Here is a 26156-nt window from a genome sequence, read left to right on the forward strand (position 1 = left end):
GACCCTAGGTAACGTCCTCTGGAAAGGGGCCACACTGCTCTGGAGAGGGCCTGTCTGGGGCCGGGGCAGGGCAGTCTCCCTCCTCCTGAAACCCAGTGTCTGGAGCGAGAGGGGTATGAACTGGAGGGCTTGCCCAAGTGCCAGAAACAATAAATTAACAATAAGAAAAGATCTTTTCTTAAAAAAGGTAGAGGTCTGCACCATGAGTTTGGAGTCCGCGGATCTCGTGAGAAGAAGGCAGGAGCCATGGGGTAATGGGGAGCCACACCAGGCCCAGCGGGTGGTGAGGGGACCGGGCACGAGTGTCACTTCAGGGCCCCGTCTTCCGAGGCCTCAGGGGTCAGGCCCTTCCTCCATCACTTGGAAGGCGTTCAGTCTAAATTCCTCGGGAGAGGCCGGCCAGGCCTGAGCAATAAATACAGGAGACCTCAGAGCCGAGGCGGGGCTGAGGGGAAGAGCAGCGGCAACCCTGGGCCCCATGCCCGCCTCGGCCCTTCATGGAAGGACATACCATGGCAGGCGGGGCAGTGCTGGCAGCTCCACACAGCCTCCTGGAGTCCTGAGGCAGCCTTGGACCCCACTGAGGTGCCTGGGAGGGGGCCGACGGCCCTCCTTCCTGGGAGAAGAATGGCCCCTCTGCTCGATCCCTCAGTTATCTAGGCTGCGTCTCCCTGTTCAGAACTTGCCCTGCTTCAGCCGGTCAATGTGGTAGGAGAGCTTGAGTGCAGGCCCCAGCTTCAGACCCATGTACTTCATCATCATGTCACTGCGCAGCAGAAGCAGGGCCTTGCCATCGATCTCCTGGGGGGATGGAGGGAGGCGCCATCAGAGGCCTGGGTGGTCTGACCACCCCAGGTTCTGATTAAAGGCCACCCAGGGAGATGCCAGCCACGCGGCAGTGAACCTGCTGCGATGCTACAGCCTACCTGTTCTCCCCAGCTTCTGTCTCCAGCCACCCCTCCCGAGCATCTACTACTGACCCCCCCCTGGTTAAGCTCTTCACACACGTTTACAGGACTCTCCTTTCCTCTGCTGCCCGAGAGGCAGTCTCCCCAGCTCCCAAACCTCTGAGGTCAGCTCAATTCCGTCTCCTCCCAGGCGGCCTCCCCAGTCAGTGTACTTGTCACTCATCACGGACTATTTTTGTATTGACCCTCAAGGGCTATCCGGTGAGTCACCTTCCTTCCTGAGCAGCAGGGACCCCTCCGTGTGGGCCAGGCACAAAGCAGGCGCTCGCTGAGCAGCTGTGAGACCTTCAGGCCTGATCTAAGAGCACCCTCCAAACCCACCTGGCACGAAGGAGTAAGTGACCAGTGAGAGGTAGCAGTGCTGTTCTGAATGCCCAAAGCACAGAACAGCACCAGGCGGTAGGGGCTACAGGGAAGTGGGTTTGAGCCCCAGATGAGGAGTATGGTCACTGCAGGGGGGTCAGCAGCAGTCCCTGGCCACAGGGGCAAATGGCCACTTGAAGAGATGGGGGAGGCTCAGAGCGGAGAAAGTAGAGGATGGGGTTCTGATGAGGTAGGAGAGTTGGGGCCCACTTGGCAAGAGACTCTTTAACTTGGCCTTAGGCCACAGCAGGTAGCTATGAGAGCAAGTGCTCCTAGGAGAGGAGAGTCCTGTCCCTGGGACCCAGTAGGAGTGTGGCTGAATCAGATCCTACACTAACGGAGTGAGCTGAATTCAGTGCCCAGGGAGGGTTGTTTGGGACCCAAGATTCTGTCTCTAAGTTTGTATGGTGTCACCTGTGCTCAGTTTCAAGGGACCTAGAACAAGTATATAGCTCGTGCCCCTTTAAGAGTCTATAAGTTGCAGAAGCAAGACTCCCAGCGGACACAGGAGAGGTCAGGCAGGGGCACCTACGTGTTTGCGAAAGAGGTCAGCATGGGGTCCAAGCTGAGGATCAGCTTCCCGGACAAACTGCATCACGTCCTCGACTGTCCACGAGGAGGGGTCCCGGCCACTCTGTCGAGAGGCATCCCGGCGGTCCGACCCTGCAGGACAGGAGGACACCTGCATAACGGGCGGGGACTGGTCTGTAACTCCCCAGCACTCTCCTTGGCCTGTCCCAGTGGCCCTGTGTGACCACTGAGGCTCAGCAGTGCCAGAGCAGAGGAACCAGAGGCAACTCGGGGAGGGAAGGGTTTTCAACAAAGGGACCAAAGGCCTGAGACCCTCTTCACTCAAATCTTAAGGGTAGGTCTGATTCTGGAAATGGTTAGAAGGAATTTTAAACTGAGGTTGTGATTCTGCCTGGACCTGAATCAGGGGTAGCAATGAAGTAAGGGGATTACCTGGATTGGGGGCGGGCGTGGAGGAGCTGGCAGGTGAGGCTGCTTTTGCTCTGGCTCTGGGGACCATTTCTAGAGAGACCTCGGGAGCTGGGTTAGATTATAGCCAAGTCCTTGGGGCCCAGGAAGGGAAAAAAAGTGATGGATAGTAATACCCAGTGCCTCTTCCAAGGCTGTAGCAAAGTCAGCCAAACACTTGGAGGCAGAACAGTTTTGCCTTGGCTGCCAGGAATCTCAATGTTAATTTAATGGTCTGCCTAGAGCTTTTATCTCAATCTTGGCTCAAAAACGGCCCCTCCCACTTCCCCTGTGGGATCTGAGCTCTCTGTATGATCGTCACCTGCACAGATCTCTGGCATGCTTCATCCCCTCTGCCTGGAATGTGCCCCCTTCTCTCCCTTCAATTTTTCTTTTTCTGGCAAACTCTGACTTAGCTAAGCAAGGGTTGGCTTCAAGGATCAGCTCCTTTATGAAACTTTTCCGGTCTAATCCTGAAATAATTGGTCTCCCAAAGCATTTCATGGATCTCTTGGTTACAGCTCAATCTCTACACGCTTTCCCCCATCACATCACTCTAATAATCTTTTCTCCGTAAGGCAGTCAAAACAACCTTTAAAAAGTAATTGGATCATGTCAATAAATGCAATGGCCTCGAAATGCGTACCTGAAATACAGTCGAACCCCTTACCATGGTCTAGAAGGTATCCCATCATCTGACCCTTTCTATCTCCTCTCCCCCTTGCCCCCGTCCTTTACTCACCAAGCTCCAGACACTCTGGCTTTCTTTCTGCCTCCTGAATAAGCCATGCTTTTATTCTTTGACCCAGACACACAATTTCCTCTGTCTAAAATTGTCTTTTGCCCACATCTTTGCACACCTGATTCCTTCTCAACATTTGGGTTTCATCTCAAATATTGATTCCTCTGAGAGGCCTTCCCTGATATCCTAATAAAAGTACTCAGTCCCCACATAATCACTCTCAACCCAGTTACTCTAGTTCCCTCCACCCCCAGCACATATCACAACCTACAGTAATTCCATGCATTTATGTTTATCTGTCTTCTCCTATTCCCTATGTCCTTGTGATACTCTGATTAATAAGAAGAAACATATGTATTTGTCTTCATCCCCTTTTCTGGCACAGAACTCCTAAAACTCTAGGAATTTCCTAAGTGGTCCGAGAAATAAAGGTGTCTTTTGCTAATCATAGCAAGTCCCTTTTAGCCACACCTGGGTATGTTCATGTGGTGACTTTTGGAAAGCCCCTAAGGATGGGGGCCGGTTGCCAGAGGGACCAACCAGGTGACTAGAGGGTGGGAACGTTCAGCCCCACCCCTCAACCTCTGGGGAAGGGAGAGGGGCTAGAGATTGAGTTCAATCACCAATGGCCAACGACATAAGCAAACTTGCCGATATAATGAAGTCGCCATAAAAGCCCAAAGGACAGGGCTTCAGAGAGCTTCTGGGTTGGTGAACGTGTGGAGTTACTGGGAAAGCAGTGTACCCAGGAAAGGCACGGAAGCTCCATACCCCTTCCCCCATACCTTCCCCTATGCATCTCTTCCATTGGGCTGTTCCTGAATTGCATCCTTTTAATAAAAAACTGGTAATCTATCAAGTAAACAGTTTTCCTGAGCTCTGTGAGATGCTCTAGCAGGTTAATCAAACCCGTGGAAGGGATCACAGGAACCTCTAATTTAGAGCCAGTCAGTCAGAAGCACAGGTAACAATGTGGACTTTGAACCGGCAGTTGAAGTATGTGTGTGTGGGGGTCAGTCTTGTAGGACTGAGCCCTTATCCTGTGGGATCTGATGCTTCCTCCAGGGAGCTAGTGTCAGAACTGAGTAAAACCGCAGGAGGCCCAGCTGGTATCGCAGAATTGCCTGGTGTGTGGAGACCCAAACGTCTGCAGGGGAAGTGAAGCAGGGCTGAACAGAGTGCTGAACGTGGGGAGACAGGCAGGAGGAGAGTGTTTTCCTTTCACAGCACATAAAAGAGTGCCTGCTCTGCCACAGCAGATGTTCAAACACGTTTGCTAAATCAGTGAATGATCCTATGTAATAGTTCCATGTATATTTTTCTGTCTCCCCGCCAGACTAGGTCTGTCTTGAGGCAGGGACCCTGCCTTGCTCGTGTTGGTATCCTCACCACCCAGGAGATGCCCAGTCAACAGCTAACTGTCAGAGGTGAAACACCAGTGAAAGTAGAAAGGCCCTACTCTTCCACCATGTCTTGCAAAGGCTAAAGATCTTCTCTCATATTCCTTCACTCCAGGTCCCGGGTCTAAAAGTCGAAACACACTTGGCTTGGAACCCCTCCTGCTCCCTGGGGAAGAGATTGGAACATATTACCTCTCAAGCTTGTAGCTGGGCACTGACTAGACCGGAGTGAAGTGTGCTGGAGCAAGCAGGGTGATTAGCGCCATAGAAATTCCAAAGGCTTTTTAGAGGGGTGGTAGACAGGGAGTTGGAGAGGGCTGTGTAAGCCAGCCACTTCTCCCTGCCCTGAAAGTCCACTGCGATGCTGAAACAGAAACCAACTGCACAGATGATGGAGAGCAGGGAGCAGATACTACACATGAATATGTCCATCTTAGCTTCTGGGACCATCTTAGCTAATTCCTCTACCCAGGGGAGCTAGGAATCACTCACTCACACACACACACACACACACACACACAATTATACACATACTTATATAATGATATTATAAATACACACACATATATACTCATATATATTTACATGTTTGTCTGTTAGCCTACTCAATTAGAACATACACTCCATGAGGGCAGGAGGCAGGAAGTTGCTAATTTATACAGTGGTCAGGAGAGCATCTCTGAGATGACATTTGAGCAGAGACCTTGAGCATTAGACTGACTGGCATGTTTAAGGGTTAGCATGGAGGCCAGTGTGCTGGAGCAGAGTGAATGAAGAGACCGTGGCAGGAAATAACATCTGAGAGTATGTATGTATGTGGTGGGGCGGGACGAGTGGCAGGGCACATCACAGAGGACCTTGTAGGCCACTGACAAACCACTGGCTTTTCTGAAGGTTGGTTTTGAGCAGAGGAGTGACACGAACCAACTTACACTCTGAGTCTGCGTTGATAACAGTCGTTAAGGGGGCAAGGACAGAAGCAAGGGAGAGCAGTTGAAAAGGAGGCTACTGTAATAGTCCAGGCAAGAGACGACTGGGATGCACCAGGTGGCGGTGGTGAATGTGGCGGAGAGCGGCCTGATACACCCAGAACTCCCAGCATCGTCAGCTCATTTGACCCTTAAAACAGCTTTTGAAGGAAGTATCATCATCTTTAGTTTAGAGATGAGGGAACTGAGGCCCAGAGAAGTGAAGTGACTTGCCCAGGACCACACAGCTAGGAAGGAGAGAAGTTAGTGCCCTGTCTCTGTCTTCTCCTATGCCCATTTCTGCAGACAGACTGTACCAGGGGTCTCTCTCTCCATCCAATGGGCACAGCTGGTGGTTACTCTTCACGCAAGGCAGAGTGTCTCAGTCTGAGGATGACTAAGGAAGGTGGGGCACATCCACAAGAGGCCAGACTGACAAACTGAGGCCCGACCATATGGATCAATGAAATAAGGGAGGGCATAGACTTGTCATCTAAATTCTTTGAGAGAAACAATTCTAGGGCCAACCAAAGAGAATTCTCTCATAGCTTTATGAGGATCTTCAGGGTCAAAAGAGATTCAGACTGTGACTTGGCCAACAGACTCCCAGTGTATCCCAAGGGAAGAGTGGAGATGCCTGGGAGACAACAGTGGCATCTGAGGCCAGTGCCATGCGAGGCAGCCTATCAGTATGATGTCACTTACGTGTGGAATCTAAAATATGGCACACATGAGGCCGTCTACAAAACAGAAACAGACTCACACACATAGAGATCACACTTGTGGTTGCCAAGGGGAGGGGGCGGGGGAGGGAAGGACTGGGAGTTCGGGACTAGCAGATGCCAATTATTATATATGTCAATAGGGTTGGATAAACAACAAGGTCCTACTGTAGAGCACAGGGAACTCCATTCAATATCCTGGGGTAAACCATAATGGGAAAGATTATATAAAAAAAGAATGCCCATATGTGTATAACTGAGTCACTCTGCTGTGCAGCAGAGATTGGCACTACACTGTAAATCAACTGTACTTCAATAAAAAAAAATAAAGTTAAAAAAGGAAGCACTCCTAACAGAAACAGGGCTTTGGGGAAGAGAACACTAATAGTAACCCCCTCATACCTTGGGAATGATTTAGTTTCCAAAATGACCCCATATCCCTGCTTCCATGTGATCCATTTAACACGCCTGTGAAAAGAGCAGGTCAGTATCACCACCTCCACTTTGTGTCTGAGGAGTGTGAAGACCTGAGAGCTGAGGTGACTTAAGTCTCAAGGCAGGGCACCAACTCTCTGCTCTGCCTCTACTTCAGAGCTCCTTGCTGGGGTTAGGGTCGGGAGGGGCATCCCAGGCTTCTCTCCCAGTCTCGGCCTTCCTGAGAACCCCCTCTGCCACTGCAGGCCTTGCTTACTGGAGTCTTCTTATTCTTTAACACCTCATCCATCCCTGGACTGGGGGAGGCCACAGTGGGTGTGGAAATGGCATTCTCCTGTCTCCCCACTGCTGCTTTTAGACCATCTTCCGACAGAAGCTCGTGTTCTTCAGAGGCCAGACATGTACTGACCGTCTGCTCTTCCGGATCACTTTCATCTGTAGATCTCTGGGTTTCTGCTCTTTGTTAAATGAAGACTTTTGGGTACTTAACTCACTACCTTCTGTTCCACCCCAATTCCTGCCATAATCCTCAGAGGCAATCCATTCAACTGCTGCCTTGCTTCCAGAGACTTTCATCTCTACTATACTTCAAATGCTTACTGCCAAGGATACTGTCTGGTTCTTGCATCACTTGGAACAAATCCACTTCGGAATTTTAAACATCCCCCCTCTCTGACCCCAACATCCCAGCTTTTCAACTCCCTTGGGACCTATGTCCCCATAACCATTATGTCACAAAGATCTTTTTAGCACATCAAACTTATAGTCTCTCCATCCTTCAGCCTTCTCTCAGCCTTGCTTCTTCCCTGCCCTGCCCAGATCCAGTGTTGATGATCTAAACTCCTCTTCTTCCAGCTCCACTGAGTACCTGCTCCCCCGCTCCCTGCCCCCTCCTGCCCTGCTAGCTCAATGTAAAAACTTACCTCTCAAACTGTCTTTTTTCACCCCACATCTAGGTTTCTAAGAACCACACAAGAAAACCATAGCTCTTGTAAACTGGCAAACTAGCCTCCAAGCTCCAAGCATCGCTGGACCTTCGTGTTTCCTGCAAACCATCCCCTCCTCCTTGACTCATTTTCTCCTGTCTTCTTTATGGCTGGTCCAATCTCCTGGCACTCTGGAGCCCTTCCCTACTCAGCCCTCTCTCCATTCTCTCATGGCCACAGCCAATTTTCCCTCCAGTCTCAGGGAGCAAGGTGTGCCTCCTTCTGTCTTAAGACTGATCCCTAATCCTTTCTACCACCCACAAGTCCTTACTTTCTCTTTCCTGTATTCTTAATTTCTTCTTCTTGGAAGGCTCAAGTTGTCTGCTGATAAATATGCCCAGCGTGCACCCACTCTAGAAGACCTTCTTTTGAAGGTTACCTTTTTTCTCATCAAACTCTCCTTGATATCCCCACCCACTGCAATCTGCCCTCACCACCCTCCAGCACCACTGAAGCTGCTCTTACTAAGATCACCAATTACTCACTAATCACCACATCCAGTAGATATTTCTCACTCCTATTTTACCAAACCTTTTCGGGTTGTGCTCGTCTTAAAACACTCTCTGTACTCCTGGCCACCACAGTACCAAAGTCTTCTGTTTTTCCTCACATTTGACTACTCCTTTGTCCCCTTGGTGGGATCCTCTTCCTGTTCCCTCCTCCTGAACTTTGTTGGTCCCCAGAACTCCTTCTTTGGTCAACTGTTCTTTTCGTTCTAGACATACTCCTGGGAGTTGGGGGTCATTCACCCTACAGCTTCAACTTCCATCTCTTTGCTGATGACTCCCAAATATTTAACTTCAGCTCAGTATTCTTCCCTGAGGATCAGACCTGCACAGCCACTGCCTGCTGGGTATCACCTAGATGACCCACGGGCTCCCTCCCCTTCTTTGTCTTCTATGGTTGGTTCCCTCTCTCAGTGAATGGCACCACCATCTATCCAGTCACCCCTTCTAGAAACCTGGGAGACATTCCCACTCCTTCGTCACAACCCTTGAATCTGACTCAGTTTACCTCATGAAGAGTTTTCAAATCTATTCTCTCTTCTACAAACCTTCTACCACTGCCCTAATCTAGGCCTTTATCATTTCTGGTCTGGCCAGAAACCTAAGTAACCTCCTAAGTGGTCTCTCTACTCTTGTCCTGCCTCAGCTCCATCCACAACACAGTAGTCAATGATCTACTGGAAACACAAACCTGTTTAGGTCTCGCCTCTAAGTAAAAGTCTCCAGAGCTTCGCATTACCTACAAGATCAACCCCAAACTCTTTAACGTGGCATTTAAGGTCCTCTATGATACAACCCCTGACGCTTGCAGGCTTTTCCCTTTGAAGTCCCAGAATTACATTTTGTTTTTCAGCAATACCAAACTGCATGTAGTTCCTGGTACAATCTGTGTTAGTTCTTATCCCTTTGCCCTTGTCCATACTGTACTCTCTTCCCTGGAAAGCTCTCCCTCCTCTACCACTCCTAATACATTAATATAGTCAACGTTTAAAATGTCAGACACTTTCTCAAGGAAGCTTCCCCTGGATACCAAGCTTGGGTTAGGTGTTCCTTCTTGCAGTTTTCATGCAACTCAAAGTGTATCTCTTTAGCCACACTCAAGATGTTGTTTTCAAGTTATCTATTTAAGTGTTTGTCTCTCCCACAAGACTTTGAGCTCCTTAAGGACAAGAAGTGATTGAGTTTTGCATCCCCATGACAAACACAGACGGTGTTGAAATAAATGGCTCATGAATGAATGAAGGACTCCTTCCCTGTCCCTTTGGCTCTAGGTCGCTGGCTCTTAGTTTCTGTTATTCTCAAGCTAATCCCAGAGCTTCAATTGCTCCCCAGGTGCCTAGTCAGGCACAATGGTAGCCCAGACCCCAGTCCACCCTCCAGGCAGCAGGCAACAGAGTTAAGTCCTTTCTGGCCTCCCAGGGTTCAGGAAGGAAAGAAGGAAAGAATGAGAGAGGGCAGGAGAGCCAGAACTCTGAAAAGCTTACCCCTGGAGCAGAACCTGCGCACAGCCGAGGCAGTGCTCAGTGGGAGGCCACAGGATGGAAGCAAGGGCCGGTACCCAGGGTTTCGAAGATTTTGGGAGGCGCTGACAAGGTTGGTGGGATTCAAGGTGGAGTCCATTGAGTCTGAGTGTGGCTCCAAGGACCGGGCCAGGCTATTTCCCAGGGCAAAGGTCTCACCTGGAAAACAGTAAAACCAGAGTTACAGCAGGGACTAGCCTGAAAGGACTGCCAGGGCGCTGGCTCCCAGGAATCCGTTTGGGTGGAGTAAGAGGCAGCAAAGCAGAGAGCCCTGGGCTGGGTCACAGGGTGCCTGTGTACCAGTCATGGCTCTGGCTCTCACTAGGTGGCCTTAGTCAAGCCCAATGCCACTCTCTGGACATGGATCTCCTCAGAGACTTCCGTTTAGACCAGATGGTCTCTGAGTTTTCTTCTGGTTTGGATGACTTAGGCTTTTTCTGACAAGGAGAACCTTAAAAAAAAAAGAAAGCTATTCTGGGAAGAGTCTGCCCTAACACAAGATGCTAGAGCAGGGAATAGGGGTGCTGAAGAAGAGATACATTTGCTTAGAGGAAGTCACTTTAGAAGCTGACCCTCTTAGCCAGCAGGACGCCTCAGAAATGCTTCTGGATGGCTGGCTAAAGGCCTGTCTGCAAAGGATCTGCTCCTATGTTTCCTCCCTCCTTTCATATTTGCCTTGTTTTATGGAAACATTCCAAGGAAGCTGGGGTTGTATAGTAGTGAGAGCATGGGCATGGAGCACAGAATCTGGGTGAGAATTTGACTCTGCCACTCAGCAGACAAGGTGCTTCCCTCAGTACCTCAGTCTCCTAACCTATAACATGGGAGGCCCCTTTCTCCCAAGGGGTTTGTGAACATCAAAAGAGAATGGCTGGGCTTCCCTGGTGGCGCAGTGGTTGAGAGTCCACCTGCCGATGCAGGGGACACAGGTTCGTGCCCCAGTCTGGGAAGATCCCACATGCCACGGAGCGGCTGGGCCCGTGAGCCATGGCCGCTGAGCCTGTGTGTCCAGAGCCTGTGCTCCGCAATGGGAGAGGCCAGAACAGTGAGAGGCCCGCGTACCGCAAAAAAAAAAAAAAAAAAAAAAAAGAGAATGGCTATGAAAGTCTTCGTAAAGGGAACCTCATCCTGACACTCAGCATCCTGACATTTCTACACCCAGGCCACGGCCCAACCCCATGCAGCAGCCCCTAATCCTTGCACTATAGAACCTGAAGCAGACTCCCTCTCATGGTTGGGTTCTACCCATACCAAGTCAGATCCACTGCCTTCTCTGCTTATGGGCGATGTCTTGGGTCCTGGACCATATCACACTGTCCTTTGTGGTTTTTCTTAGAGATTAGGTATTTAGATAATGCTTGGGATTCATACAGTGCCTCTGATGAACGTTAAATTCAAGGAACTTGTCTGGTATACAGTAAGACCTCTTTGGCAAGATGGTTTAGGATTTTAGGACAACTTTCTAATTCTCACCTAAAATTGCTTGGTAAACCATGGGATTACAGTCAAATCTAGCATGAGACAGCAATTCATCCATATCTCAGGAAATTTAACTGATGAAGCCCTTTCCTAGAAATGGTTCTGAAGAGAGAAGTCTCTGAGGCGCTCTAGGATACCTAAACCATATCCCACCCCATTTCTGCAGGTGAGGTTTCAGATTCCTATTTTCCAGGAGAGATGATTATAGCAATGCCCCACTTTGAGACAAGGACAGGAATCCAATCCAGGAAACAGGACGCCTGGGTTCTACTTCTGGGCTCCTGCCTCTCACTGGGTATGTGATTCAAGGCAAGATATTTGTCTTTTCTGAGTACTAGTTTCCTCATCTGTAAAATGGGGAAAACTCACCCTTTGTCATGCTGAGAACATCAAATGAGAAAACAGAATGGGATGGACTTTACAAAGGTGGGGAGTTTTATTTTATTCTTCATTCAGAGTTAGAGTGTAAACCAAAGTTCTCTGCAATAGCTCAAGAAAAAAATGAACTCTAGTTTCTGTATTTATCAGCACAGTAATAACCTCACCTTTCTAGTACTCATTTTACTCAGCAAAGACATACTTCACATGAGCTAACAGATGTGAAGAATAATTATGATGACAATGCCAGGGGTTCACCAGATGCTGATGCAAAATCAGTAAGTGTCTCTTCTCTTGGCAATGCTAAGAATGGTAAAAGAAATCTGGATTCTGAGTTGAGGGGTCTGAAAATCTGGACTGGTGGCACCTGGACTAGGCAAGGTCATTAAATCTTATCCTAATGAGATGAAGAGGAAAAATGAAGCATCATGCCCAAGGCTCTGAGAGGTCCTAATCAGCTTAAGGCTGATCAAATGAGGCCCTGGCTGCCTTCAGTAGGATGATGCCAGGGCAGAAGACTGCAGTGCTTTCCAACTGTGCTCCACAGAGCCCTGCAGAACTCCCAGCTCCTCGGTAGAGCCTGGGCCTCATCCCAGCTTCTATCAAAACAGCTCTGGTTTTAGCTTTTGTATACCAGAGTTTCATATAATCTTACCTTTGCAAAAAAGGAGTTCTACTGCTAAAACAAAACAAACTTTGAAACCACTGGCCCAGGCATCAGAAGTTGGGGCTGGAACACTTGAGTTCTAATACTGGTATGATGATTAGTGAATGATCACCACCTTTTTTCTGGGATTCAGCTTGTGCATCTATAAAATGGAGATGAAATCCCTTAACCTCACAGGATCAACTTGAATTAAATTCACCAGTGAATGCTGGAGACATGAGAACAATCAGCATGAGAGGGAGCTCGTTCATTCATTCAACAAACATTTGTTGAGCACCCTTTGTTTGCCAGCCACTGTGCTAGGTATGGGGTATGCAGAGGTAAACACAGATAAGGATCTTGCCCGTACACAGCTATTTTCGGTGAGAAGCAGATCTTCTGAGTATCACATTGCAAGGCTGACCTTAAAAACTAGAGTTCCCAGTGGAGGATGACCAGAACGGTGGTGAGAGGCCTAGAATTTATGGCAAAGGAGAAGGAGGATGGGCATATACAGGCTGGAGAAAAGTCAGAGGAGACAAAGACACCAAGGGCAGTCATGAGTAGAGAAGAGGGCTGGAGGTAGATTTGTTTTTTGGAAGGCAGAGAGTAGAGCAGGGGTAGGAGTTATAAGAAGGTAGATTTCAGCTCAGAAAGGAAGGCATTTGGTAATCAGAAGTATCGAACAATAAAACTGATTGCCAAAGGTGACTGTGAATAACATATCATTAGGGGAATTTAAGCAGAAGTCAGATGAACACAGCTGTCTGCTGGGCTAGATACTAGATCATCTCTAGAGCCATTTCTGCTTCTGAGATTCAAGGACTCTACGCTCAGAAGCATGCTTTCCCCTTCATGGGGGTAAACTGAATGATCAAGAAACAACTACAGTTGTGGATCTAAGAAACTTCTTGCACCAACACAGGACTCAGAGGCTAGCACAGTTCTTACGCATGCGTAAGACAGACTTAAGTCTGTCCCATGTTAAAAAAATATCTTTCTCTGAACCACGTGTCCCACATCCTCTACTAGAATTCATGGCAAAGGAGAAAGAGGATGGGCATATACAGGCTGGAGAAAAGTCAGAGGACTAAGTATCCTTTCATTCAACAAATATTATTAAATACTTACTATGTGACAGTTAGGGTGATGGATACTGAGAACAGTGAAAAAGACAGATTTCACCCTTCCCCTCATGGAATATTTAATTTAGTGGGGAGGATGACAAAATACAAGCTCATAAAAAACAGAAACTGTTGTAAATATTCCTAAGAAAGGAATAGGGAATTAAGACAGAAAATAACAGGGGGACCTTTTTAGATAAGGAGACCCTGAGAGGCCTCCCTGACAACTTGACAAGTTGTTCTCTGAAGAAGAGTCCAAGTGGAGGTGTGCCAGATAGTGTGCTTGGTTTTAGGGTTCAATGGAGGCCCTAAATGAATCCCAAAGCATTAGCTAAACAGTTGATTTCTAAGAAAAACTACAAAGGATAAGAATGTGGTCCAGGACTCAGGATACTCCCCACATGCAGAGAATTTTATGGGTCTGGGTAGATCACAGGAAAGGATCTGCTGTAGGTTCCCTGGTGCAATGGCTAGGGGCTGCTGCCTGGTCACATACAGAAAGACCCTGAGGTCTTTCTGAGCTTGGAATATTCAGGGAAATGGGGAAAAACAATGTAGCTAAAATGTAGGGAACAAAGAGATGAATTTGGAGAGGTAGGCAGGGGCCAGATCATGCAGGACACTGAAAACCAAAGTAAGACATCTGGATTTTATTAAAAGTGCATTAGAGGGACTTCCCTGGTGGTCCAGTGGTTAAGAATCTGCCTTCCAATGCAGGGGAAGCAGGTTCGATCCCTGGTCGGGGAACTAAGATCCCACATGCCACGGGGCAACTAAGCCCGCGCGCCTCAACCACTGAGCCCGTGCACTCTGAAGCCCACGTGCCACAACTGGAGAGAAGCCAGCGTGCCACAACGAAGAGTCCACGCGCTGCAATGAAAGACCCCACATGCCACAGCAAAGATCCCACATGCCGCAACTAAGACCCGATGCAGCCACATAAATAGATAAATAAAAGTGCACTAGAACACCACTAAAGAGTTTTAAGTGAGGGAATGCCATAATCTAATTTATGCTTTAAGAACACCATTTGGGCTATTAAGTAGATAATGGACCAGAGAGGAACAAGAGAGGTAGTAAGGGGACCAGATAGGCCAGAAAGGATCTCTCAGGCCAAGAGAGGGAGGATGATGGTGAAGGCAGTAGAGATGATAAGATATCCATAGATTCAAGATACATTCTGGATTTCCGCTGCTAGCTAAGGATCAGACATACCCTACTGCTTCAAACAACTAAAAGAAAAGACAAAATATATAAAATAAGTTTTCAGACACTGAGCATTAGATAGTACAGGATAGAGACTCCTGAAAGAGGGGAAACAAATGAGATGAGCCCTAGGCTTGCTCCCAGCTTACTGTGTGGAGAGCTTCCTGGCTACAGTGCAGGGAGGGGAAGATCAGACAGTGCCCAGTGATCTCCCTGAGTTGAGGAGTTGGAGCTGAGAGTCCAGGTAGAACATGGCAGCTAAAGTTCATAGGCCAGAGTACTGGAGAGGTGATTATAACTGTATTTCATATGTTCAAGAAGGTAAAGCAAAGACTGAGCAGGTTAAGCAGACACTGAAGATATAAAAAGACCCATACTGAACTTCTAAAAATGAAAATACAATGTTTGAGATGAAAAATACATGGGATGGATTAATAGTAGATTAGACACTGCCAAAGAAAAGATCAGCTAACTTAACCATATCTGTAGAGTTTACCCAAAGTAAAACACAGAAAAAGGGCTAAAAAATATTTTAAAAGCATCAGTAAACTGTGGGAAAATTTCAGGAGGATTAATATATGTCTAATTGGAGTCCCCAAAGGAGACGTGACAAAATATATATGAAGAGCGAATGGCAGAAATTTTTTCAAATTTGATGTAAATGACAAACCCTCATATCCAAGAAGCTCAGTTAACCCCAAGCACAAGAGGCATGAAGTAAACCTCACCAAAGTACAGCATAATCAAATTGCTTAAAACCAATGATAAACAGAAAACCTAAAAAGCATCCAGAGGGAAAAGACGAATGAATACAAGAGACCAAAGATATGAATGACAGAAGACTTCTCATCAGAGACAACGCTAACCAGAAGACAGTAGAGCCACATCTTTAGCATGCTGAACAACAAAAAAGTCAACCTGGAATTCTAAACTCAACACAAGTGCCTTTCAAAAACATAGACAAAAAAGACCTTTTCCAAAGCAACAAAAGCTGGAAGAACTCAACTACAGTAGACATGACTATGAGAAATGTTACAGAAAGCCCTTTAGGCAGAGAGAAGATGATGGTATGAAATGGCTCTACACTAAAGAATGAAGAGTAGCAGAAATGGTAACTATAAAAGGGTAAATATAAAACAATTTTTTCTTATTTGAAAAAAATCTTTAAAAGGTAAAGACCTGTTTAAAGTAAAATAGTAACAATGTAAAGTGGGATTTATAAAATATGTAAAAGTAAAATGGATAATAACAATAGCATAAAGGCCAGGAGGTGAGAAGCATACTGTTTTAAGGTTCTTATACTATATGTAAAGGGATATGATTATTACTTTAAAGTAGATGGTGATATGTTAAAACAAATGTATAATACAAACTAAAGCAGCCACTAAAATAACAAAACAAAGAGTTATAGCTGACAAGTCAACAAAAGAAATAGAATAGAATCATTAAAAAACTGGATTAATCCACAGGAAGGCAGAAAAAAGGAAAAAGGGAACATAGAACAGATGGAACAAATCTCTCCACCCACAGCTTTTCCCTTTGTTCTTTGAGTTGCTGAAAGTATAGATCTGGGCTAGCTGGTACTTTCTTTTAGATAATTACACTAATGGTTCTTTTTGGTATGAAAGGCAAGGTCTGGGCATTGTGTAGAAGGGGAAAGCTGAGACAAAAGCAAACAAAATTATTTTGCACCATAAATTAATTTGGAGTTGCCTGCTGATAGTTTGGAAGGGAGGAGGTATGGGATGGAGGGAACAGAGAAATCAGAGGGCAAAGGGAATTCCTCCAAATCTAGAATGGGTTGCAGAAAATGGCAATAGGCGGAGGCCTAAGGTGAAAGAGGCCAGTAAGATATTTGCTGTAACATCTGATAAACACTAAAACAAAAATGTTAAATTGCTTCCTTTCCTTTGTGGTAAGTATCCTTCTTTCTACCCACAACTTCAGTACAAGTCTAGTACACCTAACAGACTTATGTTGGTTTCTCCTTAGGGAAATGAAGGATGAGGAGCTGGATCAAACTGTTGGGGCAAAGCACTGCAGGAGAGACCATCAACTACAGGAACTGACAGGGGAAAAAGGGATTAAGAACCGACTCAGAAGCAGGAATTCTGAGCTAGAAGTATGCACTACTACGAGGAAACTGTAACCTCATCTTGGGTTATGTGGGATGGGTGTGGGGGGGTGTCATTTAATTTTATTTAGATTTGGATATCAAAGGAAAGGACAATCCCCAAATCTAGGAGGCCTTGCAGAATTCAAAAACCTCCAACTGGTTTCCTGGCCTACCTCTTGCTCTACTCCAACTATTTTCCCACACAGTAAGTACCGAGTGAGCTTTTTTTTTTTTTTTTTTTTTTTTTGCGGTACACGGGCCTCTCACTGTTGTGGCCTCTCCCGTTGCGGAGCACAGGCTCCGGACGCGCAGGCTCAGCGGCCATGGCTCACGGGCCCAGCCGCTCCGCGGCATGTGGGATCTTCCCGGACCGGGGCACGAACCCATGTCCCCTGCATCGGCAGGCGGACTCTCAACCACTGCGCCACCAGGGAAGCCCCTGAGTGAGCCTTTGAAAACACAAATCTGATTATGTTATTTCCATAACACAGTCATGGCTTTAAATACTTCAATGGGTCCTCACTGCTCAAACAGATATAAAGTCTGTAACCTGGTCAATTAGACCTTTTCTGCCTGGGCCTTTGCTACCACTCCAGCCTCACTGCTCACATTCTTCTTTTCTACACTGTATTTCTGAAACAAGTCAGGTTTCCTCTTGCCCCTCACAGTCTCACACGCTCAGTCAACAAGAACATTCTTCATCATCCCCTCTTCCATCTCTTTGGGTCTGTGACATCTTTACCTCATTATCCTACTCCTTCAGGTCCAAGTGTATATATCATTTCTTCTGGAAGGTCTTCCCTGACACACCGGGTTTGAACTCTTGAACTCTGAACTTGTTCCATTAAAGCACTCATCACCATGAATTAATCTGTTTGCTTATTTGTTCATATTCTTTACCAGGCCGTAAACTCTGTGGGTGTAATGACCTTGACTCCTAGTTTACAATGGAACCCTCTATACCTAAATCAGAGCTGTCAATAAATACTGGGTTGACTGACTGTCTGACCGAATAATGGAATCACTACAGTTTCAATTAATTATAAACATTTGAGTCTTCTTAAAACTCTGACAGGGCTTCCCTGGTGGCGCAGTGGTTGGGAGTCCGCCTGCCGATGCAGGGAACACGGGTTCGTGCCCCGGTCTGGTAAGATCCCACATGCTGCGGAGCGGCTGGGCCCGTGAGCCATGGCCGCTGAGCCTGCGCGTCCGGAGCCTGTGCTCCGCAACGGGAGAGGCCACAACAGTGAGAGGCCCGCGTACCGCAAAAAACAAAACGAAATAAAAAAACAAAAAAAAAATCTCTGACAGTTCTATGAGGAAACCTTGTGTGGGAATGAAGGGGCATCCTAAGAAATTATGAGGTCTTATCTGGCTTTTATTCTGTGATTTTTGGGGTTTTGTCAGGAGAACCACTTTATAACCAGCTTAGAAGACCTGGATGGAACTGGAAAGACAGGGACGAGGAACTCATTGTCATGGGACAAATGAACTACTTCCTTCAGCAGAGAGGAAACAGCAGGCCCAGAGGTGAATGCTTCAACTACAACTAACATTAATAGTCACTGGGATCAGCTAAATTAATACCATCTCCTGCTTAATACCATTAGTTTTTAGAGGACCAGAAAGAGCTCCTTCTCACTTAATCTTTACAGGCCTCGTACTTGATCCAGCCACGTGTGTAGTTCTTTTTTTTTTAAATTTTTATTTATTTATTTATTCATTCATTTATTTATGGCTGTGTTGCGTCTTCGTTTCTGTGCGAGGGCTTTCTCTAGTTGCGGCAAGCGGGGGCCACTCCTCATCGCGGTGCACGGGCCTCTCACTATCGCGGCCTCTCGTTGCAGAGCACAGGCTCCAGACGCGCAGGCTCAGTATTTGTGGCTCACGGGGCCAGCCGCTCCGCGGCATGCGGGATCCTCCCAGACCAGGGCCCGAACCCCTGTCCCCTGCATTGGCAGGCAGACTCCCAACCACTGCGCCACCAGGGAAGCCCACGTGTGTAGTTCTTAAGAAGGGACTCTGAGCTGCCATTGCCTCCCTGAGGGATCCTTCCCTGACCTCTTCTTTCACCTTACTCCTTGCTCGTCACTCCTGGCTGGGCCAGAGTACCTTTGGTTCCATGCTCTTACCACATACATGTTTACCTGTATCTCCTCTCTGAGCTGGGAACTCTTTTAGAGCAGGGATTGAGCCTGTTTTCTCTCTGTCTCCCCAGAGTCCAGTACAGGCTGTAGCACAGAGTAAGTATTTGATAAATGTTTGATGATCTGAACCAAAACAACTGGGCTGACTTCTTTAAAATGCCAATGTCATATCATGGAAGGTAGATAAAAAAGGCTGGAAAACTGCTCTAGATAAAAGAAAACTAAAGAGACAGGGTAGCTAAATGCAGTGGATCACCCTTCACTGGATCTTGGATTAGGAAAAAAAAAAAAAAAGCTACAAAGGACATTACTGGGACAACTGGGGAAATCTGAATATGGACTATATATATCAGCTAGTAGATTTTATTAATGTTAAACTTCTCGAGAATGATAATAGTATTGTGTTCCTTGTTCTTAGGAGATACATACAAAAGTGTTTAAGGATCAAGTCTCTCATCTGCACTTAACTCTCAAATGGTTCAGTAAATAAACAAAAAGTATACAGAAACGCATACATGTATATATACTTAGAGAAACAGATAAAGTAAATACTGAAAAAAAGCTAAGTGCAAATCTAGGTGAAGAGTACATGGCTGTTCACTGTGCTACCGTACAACTTTTCTATAAGTTTGAAATTTTTCAAAATAAAACACTGGAGGATAAAACTAAGTCTCGACTTAGGTAAGGAAGCCTAATGGGATGTACACTTGGTGACTATTTGCTATACTGGAAATGTGTATTCAGTTACCCTACTCAGAAATGGGTAGGGTAGTGTGGAGACAGGGCTGTAGGGAAGAAAGAGGGGGCTGGTAAGCTCCTGGATAAGAGAGGTGGTATCTTCAGATGTGGAACTAGCAGAAGCGTGTAGCCAGGCAGAAGGGTGGGAGTAATAGACACCAGATCCGAAGGGCAAAGCAAAAGAAAGCCCTTATGCACATCAAGCTCTTTGGCAGAGGTCTGAGTAACTAATCAGAAAACTGTAGGAAATGAAAAATGATCAGAGGTGGAGCAAAGGGTCAGTAAGGTAGGGAGGGAGGGAGGGAGGCAGGCAGAAAAGATAAGCGAGGGAGCACAGAAGAGTTAGAAATCTAGGCAAAGGTCTAGTTTGTCTGGGCAGAGTTAAAACATCTCCGGGAAGCAAACAGAAACTAGGGTGAGAGCAGCCAAGTTGCTGAGCACCCACTATGAGAAACAGAGGTTAGAGAGCATAAGAGAGCACAGAGAGTTGGCTGAATCTGTCTGAAAAAGAGGGAAGGGAAGGGGGACGGCCAATGCAGAAGGTGATAATCCTGGTCTTTGTCTCTTCTTAGCTGGTGAGGCAAGAAGGAAGAGTGGCTAAAGCCTGCTTCCTCTTATCTGGTAGTTGAATCAGAGAGATGCAAACTGGAACAGAATTCCCAGGAAAGGTCACGCGCCCCAATCCCAAACTATCATCACGACTGCAGGCCCATGATGTATATTATACCCCTACCAGCCTCTGCATGCTGCTACCAGTGCGTTTCTCTTGGTTGTTAGTGGTGTTATTGCATTTAAGAATTCTGGGGCTTCCCTGGTGGCGCAGTGGTTAAGAATCCGCCTGCCAACTCAGGGGACACAGGTTCGAGCCCTGGTCCAGGAAGATCCCACATGCCATGGAGCAACTAAGCCTGTGCGCCACAACTACTGAGCCTGCGCTCTAGAGCCCGCAAGCTCCAACTACTGAGCCCGCGTGCCATAACTACTGAAGCCCACGTGCCTAGAGCCAGTGCTCCACAACAAGAGAAGCCACCGCAATGAGAAGCCCGCACACTGCAACGAAGAGTTGCCCCCGCTTACCGCAACTAGAGAAAGCCCGTGCACAGCAACAAAGACCCAACGCAGCCAAAAATAAAATAAATAAATTACTTAAAAAAAAAGGATAAAGGAATGCTTACAAAAAAAAGAATTCTGAGTTCCTATTTCTTTGATAAATCTCTCTTTAGACTAGCAACTACACTCATGGACATGCTACCCTCTCTCGTGTATCCATTCTTCCAGAATCTCAGGTAGGGCTAATTTTAATTATTGAAGTGCAGCTCAGAGTTCCTGAATGCCAGCAGCAGGGGATATGTAACAACCTGCCTTTGTGTGCACCAATTCCACCATGCCCAGCCGAGACTCCCAGGGCAATATCCTAACTACAAGTAAGAATGCCCTTTTCTGTTCTCAGAGAGTGTGACGCTGAAAGAAAGCAATCTAGAGTAGGTCAGCTGAGAAGTTCCCTCTGAAGAAAAGGGTCAGTGAGAGGGTCACAGATATGTCTGCAAGGACCAGATGGTGGGGCCCCCTGAAGGAGCGTCTGAAATTCAGGCATCTTTTTGCCCTGCCTGCAAGTCATATAAGCAATTCTCCTTTGGGTGCAGCAGTACAGATAGAGGCAATGGATGGGGGGTGCTGGGTGAGCAGTCACTTCCCCAGCACATTCTTCCACAAGTGGCACTTTTATCAGGAGTGATTCTGACAATGATGAAAAGACAACAGGGAAGACAGAGTGGGAACAAGATTTGTGCAGGTCGGAAGGGACCACCTTTTAGAGTTACGCTCCCCCACCACCAGGCAGCACAGCCCCAGCGCTGACAGCACTGCCTCTCTATTCCTCTGGCCAGGACAAGGTCCACAGGACTCTTTTAAAGAGCCTTTCCTCCCTCTCGCCATAATGACCTACCTTGCTACGTTTAAGGCCAAGCTTCCCTTCCCTCCCTGTTGTTCTGTGTCCTGTGCTCCAGATTAGAGATGCTGAGTTCCATTCACTCAAACCTCTCTCAGAAGTGCTTAGTCATGGATCCGGCCACGTGGCATCCGCTTTCCCGTTGTGGGTCTGGTATGTTAACTAAGAAAGTTATTTTCCAGCCTAGTTAGAAACAGCAGGAACTTGAATTGACTTGCTAGACTGGCGGTGCTGGAGGAGTTATGGCCACGTGCCAAAGGAAAGAGTGGATGGCCAATCACCCGGGAGCAAATTTCTCAATCTGTAGCCTGAGACTAAACCTTCCTGCTGGCGAGGGAGTTCTATGTTAGGCCTTTGCTGCCAGATTCACACAGAGAGATGTCCTGTGACTTCACGGTGGCTCCACATGCAGATTCAGGAGAATCATGAACCACCATTATTTTAGGGATAAAAATCCAGAGCAAAGAGAGTTAATCCTAAAGATAGCAGACAAGATCCTGAAGAGACAGTAAAGATGAGAGGAGACCAAAAAGTGCCAGACACGGCAACGTTAAGGGACAGAAAACCAGATCTTGGGGTAGTAGGTGCCAGGCTAGCAGGTCTGAGGGCTGGCCCTGGGCCCTTGCTGCTGCTGCTACTGCTACTACCCTGCCCCCCTTTCTTAGCCCAGACCCCGTCCCAGCTCCTACCTGGTAGGTACCTGTCGTGGCTGTGGCTGTACTCTGTGGTGGTGAGTGACAAGTGAGTCTGTGTAAAGGGCTGGTTGCCAAACAGATTGTCACTGCGAAGGTTGTGGCAGAGTTTCTCCAGGAAGCGGAGGACGTAGGTGATGCTGTTGACAGCTGGGAGGTTGAGGGTGTGCTGCTCACGGTCAAACACGGCTGTGGAGTTAAGCGAACAGGGCTGAGCGCGTCAGCTCCTCAGCTCAGCAGTGCAGGCAGGGCAGGAGGAGTCCAGCCCACTGCTTGCCTCAAGCTTCCCTGGTTACACAGAGTGCCCAGGTTTCCTCCCTCCTTCCCTTCCCTTCCCCTCCCCTCCCTCCCTTGAGGGTTTGATTTTTGCCTCCAACTCCAGGGCTTGCAATGATGGGGAGTGGCCAGGGCAGGTCTGTTGCACCTGGGGCTCTGGAATGATTTTACTTAGCCTGTGAAACAACTGTGAACATAATTCTATCTGCTCCATCAGTTGGCTGGGCCTCCTTCAGGAAATCTGTTCATTTGGGGTTCCATTTCCATAAGAATTGCCCAAGAACAGAGAAGCTGGGCAGAAGACAGTACAGCCATTGCCAGCAATGGCTGAGGCGTACAATCTGATCTGGATAAGGGCAACTAGAATTTCGGCAACATTTGGAACTATTCCATGCCTGTTTTTTTTTTAAACTTCCCACCTATTTCTATTCAAAATGTATCTGTATAATCCTTAACAAGCAAAAGGCCTCTACATCTGTCTCTGAGGGCAGGAAGGAAATGGGGAGATAGGTCATTCTCAGGAACCAGTTTTGGGGCAGAGGAAGAACCCTAGAGAAGGTGTGGGTGAGAGCTGCTAAAGAAAAGTGGTAAAGAAAGCCAGGTCCCTGTAGACTGCTGCACAGAAGCAAAGGAGAGGCCAGGCAGAGGACTCAGCCTCAGAAGGAAAGGGAGGCTTGATTTCCCATGCAGTTTTCAGCCTTTTATAGCAATTCCTTCCCTGCCTGCCCCCATCCTCCAGGCAGCCAATTACTCCCTCGTCCGGGCTCCCACACCACCCTGCATGCATTTCTCACATATTATATAACACCTCCCACAGTTAGCTGTGAGCTAGTCTTTCTTTTCCATCAGGGCAGAGCCTGAGCATGTCATCTTTTCTTCCCTTCCCCTGGCCAGTGTCTGGCAATAACCTCTAACACAGAGTAAGGACTCAATGAATGTTTGCTAAAAGGTGGTATTTATGGGGTCTTCCATGTCAGCTGGGTTTCCTGAGGCTGGATACTGCAACTAGTTAGAGGGCAGGGGCAGGAGATTACGTAGTAGTGTACAATTAAGACTGAAAGGCTGGGGCTTCCCTGGTGGCGCAGTGGTTAAGAATCCGCCTGCCAATGCCAGGGGACACGGGTGAGAGCCCTGGTCCGGGAAGATCCCACATGCCGTGGAGCAACTAAGCCCGTGCGCCACAACTACTGAGCCTGTGCTCTAGAGCCCAAGAGCCACAGCTACTGAAGCCCGCACGCCTAGAGCCCATGCTCTGCAACAAGAGAAGCCACCGCAGTGAGAAGCCCATGCACCGCAATGAAGAGTAGCCCCCACTTGCCGCAACTAGAGAAAGACCACATGCAGCAATGAAGACCCAATGCAGCCAAAAATAAATAAATAAAATAAATAAATTTATTTAAAAAAAGATTGAAAGGCTCTAGGTCAAGTCTTCACAGGTTTGGTGGGTAAGAATGGGGTTTTGGACTTAGGAAACCTGAAACAGAGTAGGGCACAGCAGAAAAAGTGACTATTCTCAGTGAAAACAAACAAACCAAAAAACCATACACTGTGCAACTGACTCAAACTCTCACAGCAGGAAAGAGAGGGATGATTCTTCCCACTCTGCCCTGAGATTCAGTTCCCCTATATCAGGGCTGGCTTAGGACTGGGAAGCTAAGGAGTCAAAAGAATGAGAGAAGAGTTCTGTGGTTCCCTGAAGCCAGCTAGGAGGCTATGGCAGTCTGGAGAAACTCTGCTGTTTCCACAATACAGCCTCCTCTGGATTTTTTCTTGTGATCATCTTTAAAGCAACACAGCCATATATTTTCTGTATGGGAGAGGCTAGGCAGGGAGACAGAGTCTGCGTGGGTATTCTACTTGGCAGCGATATGCAGAAGACCTGGAGGGGCTCTGGGAGTTGAAAATGAGGACTCTCTGAGAAATGGAATACTTTCATATTTCTCCAGAGCCTACAGGTGTGAAGTAGAAACCAGGATGCCTTGCTAGGAATTAGCCAGTTGAAAAGGCCCGCCCCTCTGACTAGGAGCCATACCAGCCCAGGGGCGCTTACCTGAGATAACTGCACCACCGTGACCCTGTTTGAGGAAGCCGAAGACGGTTTTCTGGTGATAAGCACAGTCGATGCAAGCCTGCACAGCCTGCTGCAACACCACAGAGGCTTGGGCTGGCCCAAAATGGTCAGGGAGCTGCTGGACCTTCTTCTTATCTAAGTGGGGGCCTGTGCTGCCATTCTTGTTCAAGTAAATACAAACTGCAGGAGACAAAGAATCAAAGCAGCTTATAGAGTATCCAGGGTAGAGAAGTCAGACAACAGTGCTCTCTTCGTCTTTCATACCCTGGCTCTGGTCTCTACGGGATTCCCAGCTGCTAAGCTGTGCAGCACCGTGGGAGGGGGCAGAGGGTGGCTGTACCCAGCTGCTGCCAGCCCAACTGCATGACCACAGCTCTGGGAACGCAGCCTGCTGGGAGAACAGCCCAGACCAGCCAAGGCACAGAACTTGCACTTTGTCTTCTGTACGCTGAAAAGAAGACCTAAGCAATTTTCCAGATGTATGTATGTGCTTTCATTTTCGGTCCTTGGTTGCCTTACATATTCTTGGTACCTCTTACATGCTCTGTGTATGGAGCTGGGGGCTCTGGCAGTATTAGTGCTTGTGTGTGTTTGGCTTTGGACTTAGAGTGGTCAAACCACCAGTCACTTGCCTTGCCTTCCGCTCTGGGCCTTAGAGTCCCTTTGTTATCTTCTACATCAACACTCAGGCTCAAAGAAAGTAGTGAAAATAGAAGAAAACTGGAATAAAGAAAAACATGCGCAGAGCACAGGGAGATCAGCTCGGTGCTTTGTGACCGCCTGGAGGGGTGGGATGGGGAGGGTGGGAGGGAGGGAGATGCATGAGGGAGGGGATGTGGGAACAGATGTATATGTATGACTGATTCACTTTGTTATAAAGCAGAAACTAATAAAAAAAAAAAAAAAAAAAAAAGAAAAGTAAAAAAAAAAAAAAAAAAGAAAAACATGCAAAGGACCTGAGGGTCCCACCTATGTATTTCTCTGTTTCAGTAGTTTCTCCTGTCAAGACAGCTGGGCACTCTCCTAATTGCAGCCTCCCACCTGCCACTGTGCTAGGGCAGAGGCAGGGCGAGCACGGAAGAAAGAGGCAGTCCTACCCAGACTTGCTTCTTGGTCTCCAGAGAGGACCCGCAGCTGCCTGGCCAGCTACGGCATTCCTTCTGCTGACCTGACTTCTAGGCTTCCGCTTGAGTAGGGGGTACTCTGCTTCTTCACACTGTCCTGGCTCACTAACTGAAGGGCAGGAGGGCAAAAAGTCTCTTTTGTTATTAAAGGCAAAAAGATAAGAGCAGTAGCTGTGTGGGCTGTGGATGGACTGCTGTCCTCTTTGGGCCTCAGGTTTGCCATCCACAAAATGGAGGGGCTGAGCCAGATGCTGTCTGAGGATTCTTCTACCGTCGTCATTCTAAATCTATGGGGAAGCAAGATGGAGAGAAGAAAACAAAAAGAGAGAGGCAGGATGTGGAAGGTGACGGCTGAAAAAGAAAGAAAGGGAAAAAAAGAAAAGGGTAAACAAGATGCACTGAAATATATATTTAACTCTTTTTTCTCTTAAAACCCACTAAAATGAGCCAGATAACAAGAAAGGAGACAATTTAAAATTCTGGAAGCTGGAAAGCAGAGTGACTGACTCAGCAGACCCAAGAATGCTGAATCCTTAACCAAGAGTGGGGAATGATGAGAGCCAAGCTGTTCCATCTTATAATTCACAAAAGGCCCAAGAATGGGCAGGGGCCCCTGCAGGTCG

At 47.5% G+C, this 26156-nt stretch overlaps 1 protein-coding gene across 6 annotated transcripts in view; it reads right to left on the minus strand.

Annotated features, from left to right (window-relative positions):
- Positions 1–282: 282 nt before the first annotated feature.
- The window catches only part of SCMH1 (Scm polycomb group protein homolog 1), a gene marked incomplete at its 5' end in the record, with an annotated part of 141436 nt that continues 115562 nt past the window's right edge, over positions 283–26156 (minus strand). For 4 of the 6 annotated variants that reach the window (XM_079696794.1, XM_079696789.1, XM_079696791.1 and 1 more), the window contains 6 exons: positions 283–801; positions 1864–1994; positions 6544–6609; positions 9553–9747; positions 22060–22251; positions 24389–24589. In XM_079696794.1, the coding sequence (XP_079552920.1) occupies positions 676–801; positions 1864–1994; positions 6544–6609; positions 9553–9747; positions 22060–22251; positions 24389–24589 (911 nt within the window). In that variant the 3' untranslated portion in view covers positions 283–675. The remainder of the gene's footprint in view (positions 802–1863; positions 1995–6543; positions 6610–9552; positions 9748–22059; positions 22252–24388; positions 24590–26156) is intronic. The other 2 variants (XM_079696790.1, XM_079696792.1) reach the window with 1 other exon arrangement.

The sequence above is a fragment of the Hyperoodon ampullatus genome (genome assembly GCF_949752795.1).
Source record: "Hyperoodon ampullatus genome assembly, chromosome: 2".
Lineage (NCBI taxonomy): Eukaryota > Metazoa > Chordata > Mammalia > Artiodactyla > Ziphiidae > Hyperoodon > Hyperoodon ampullatus.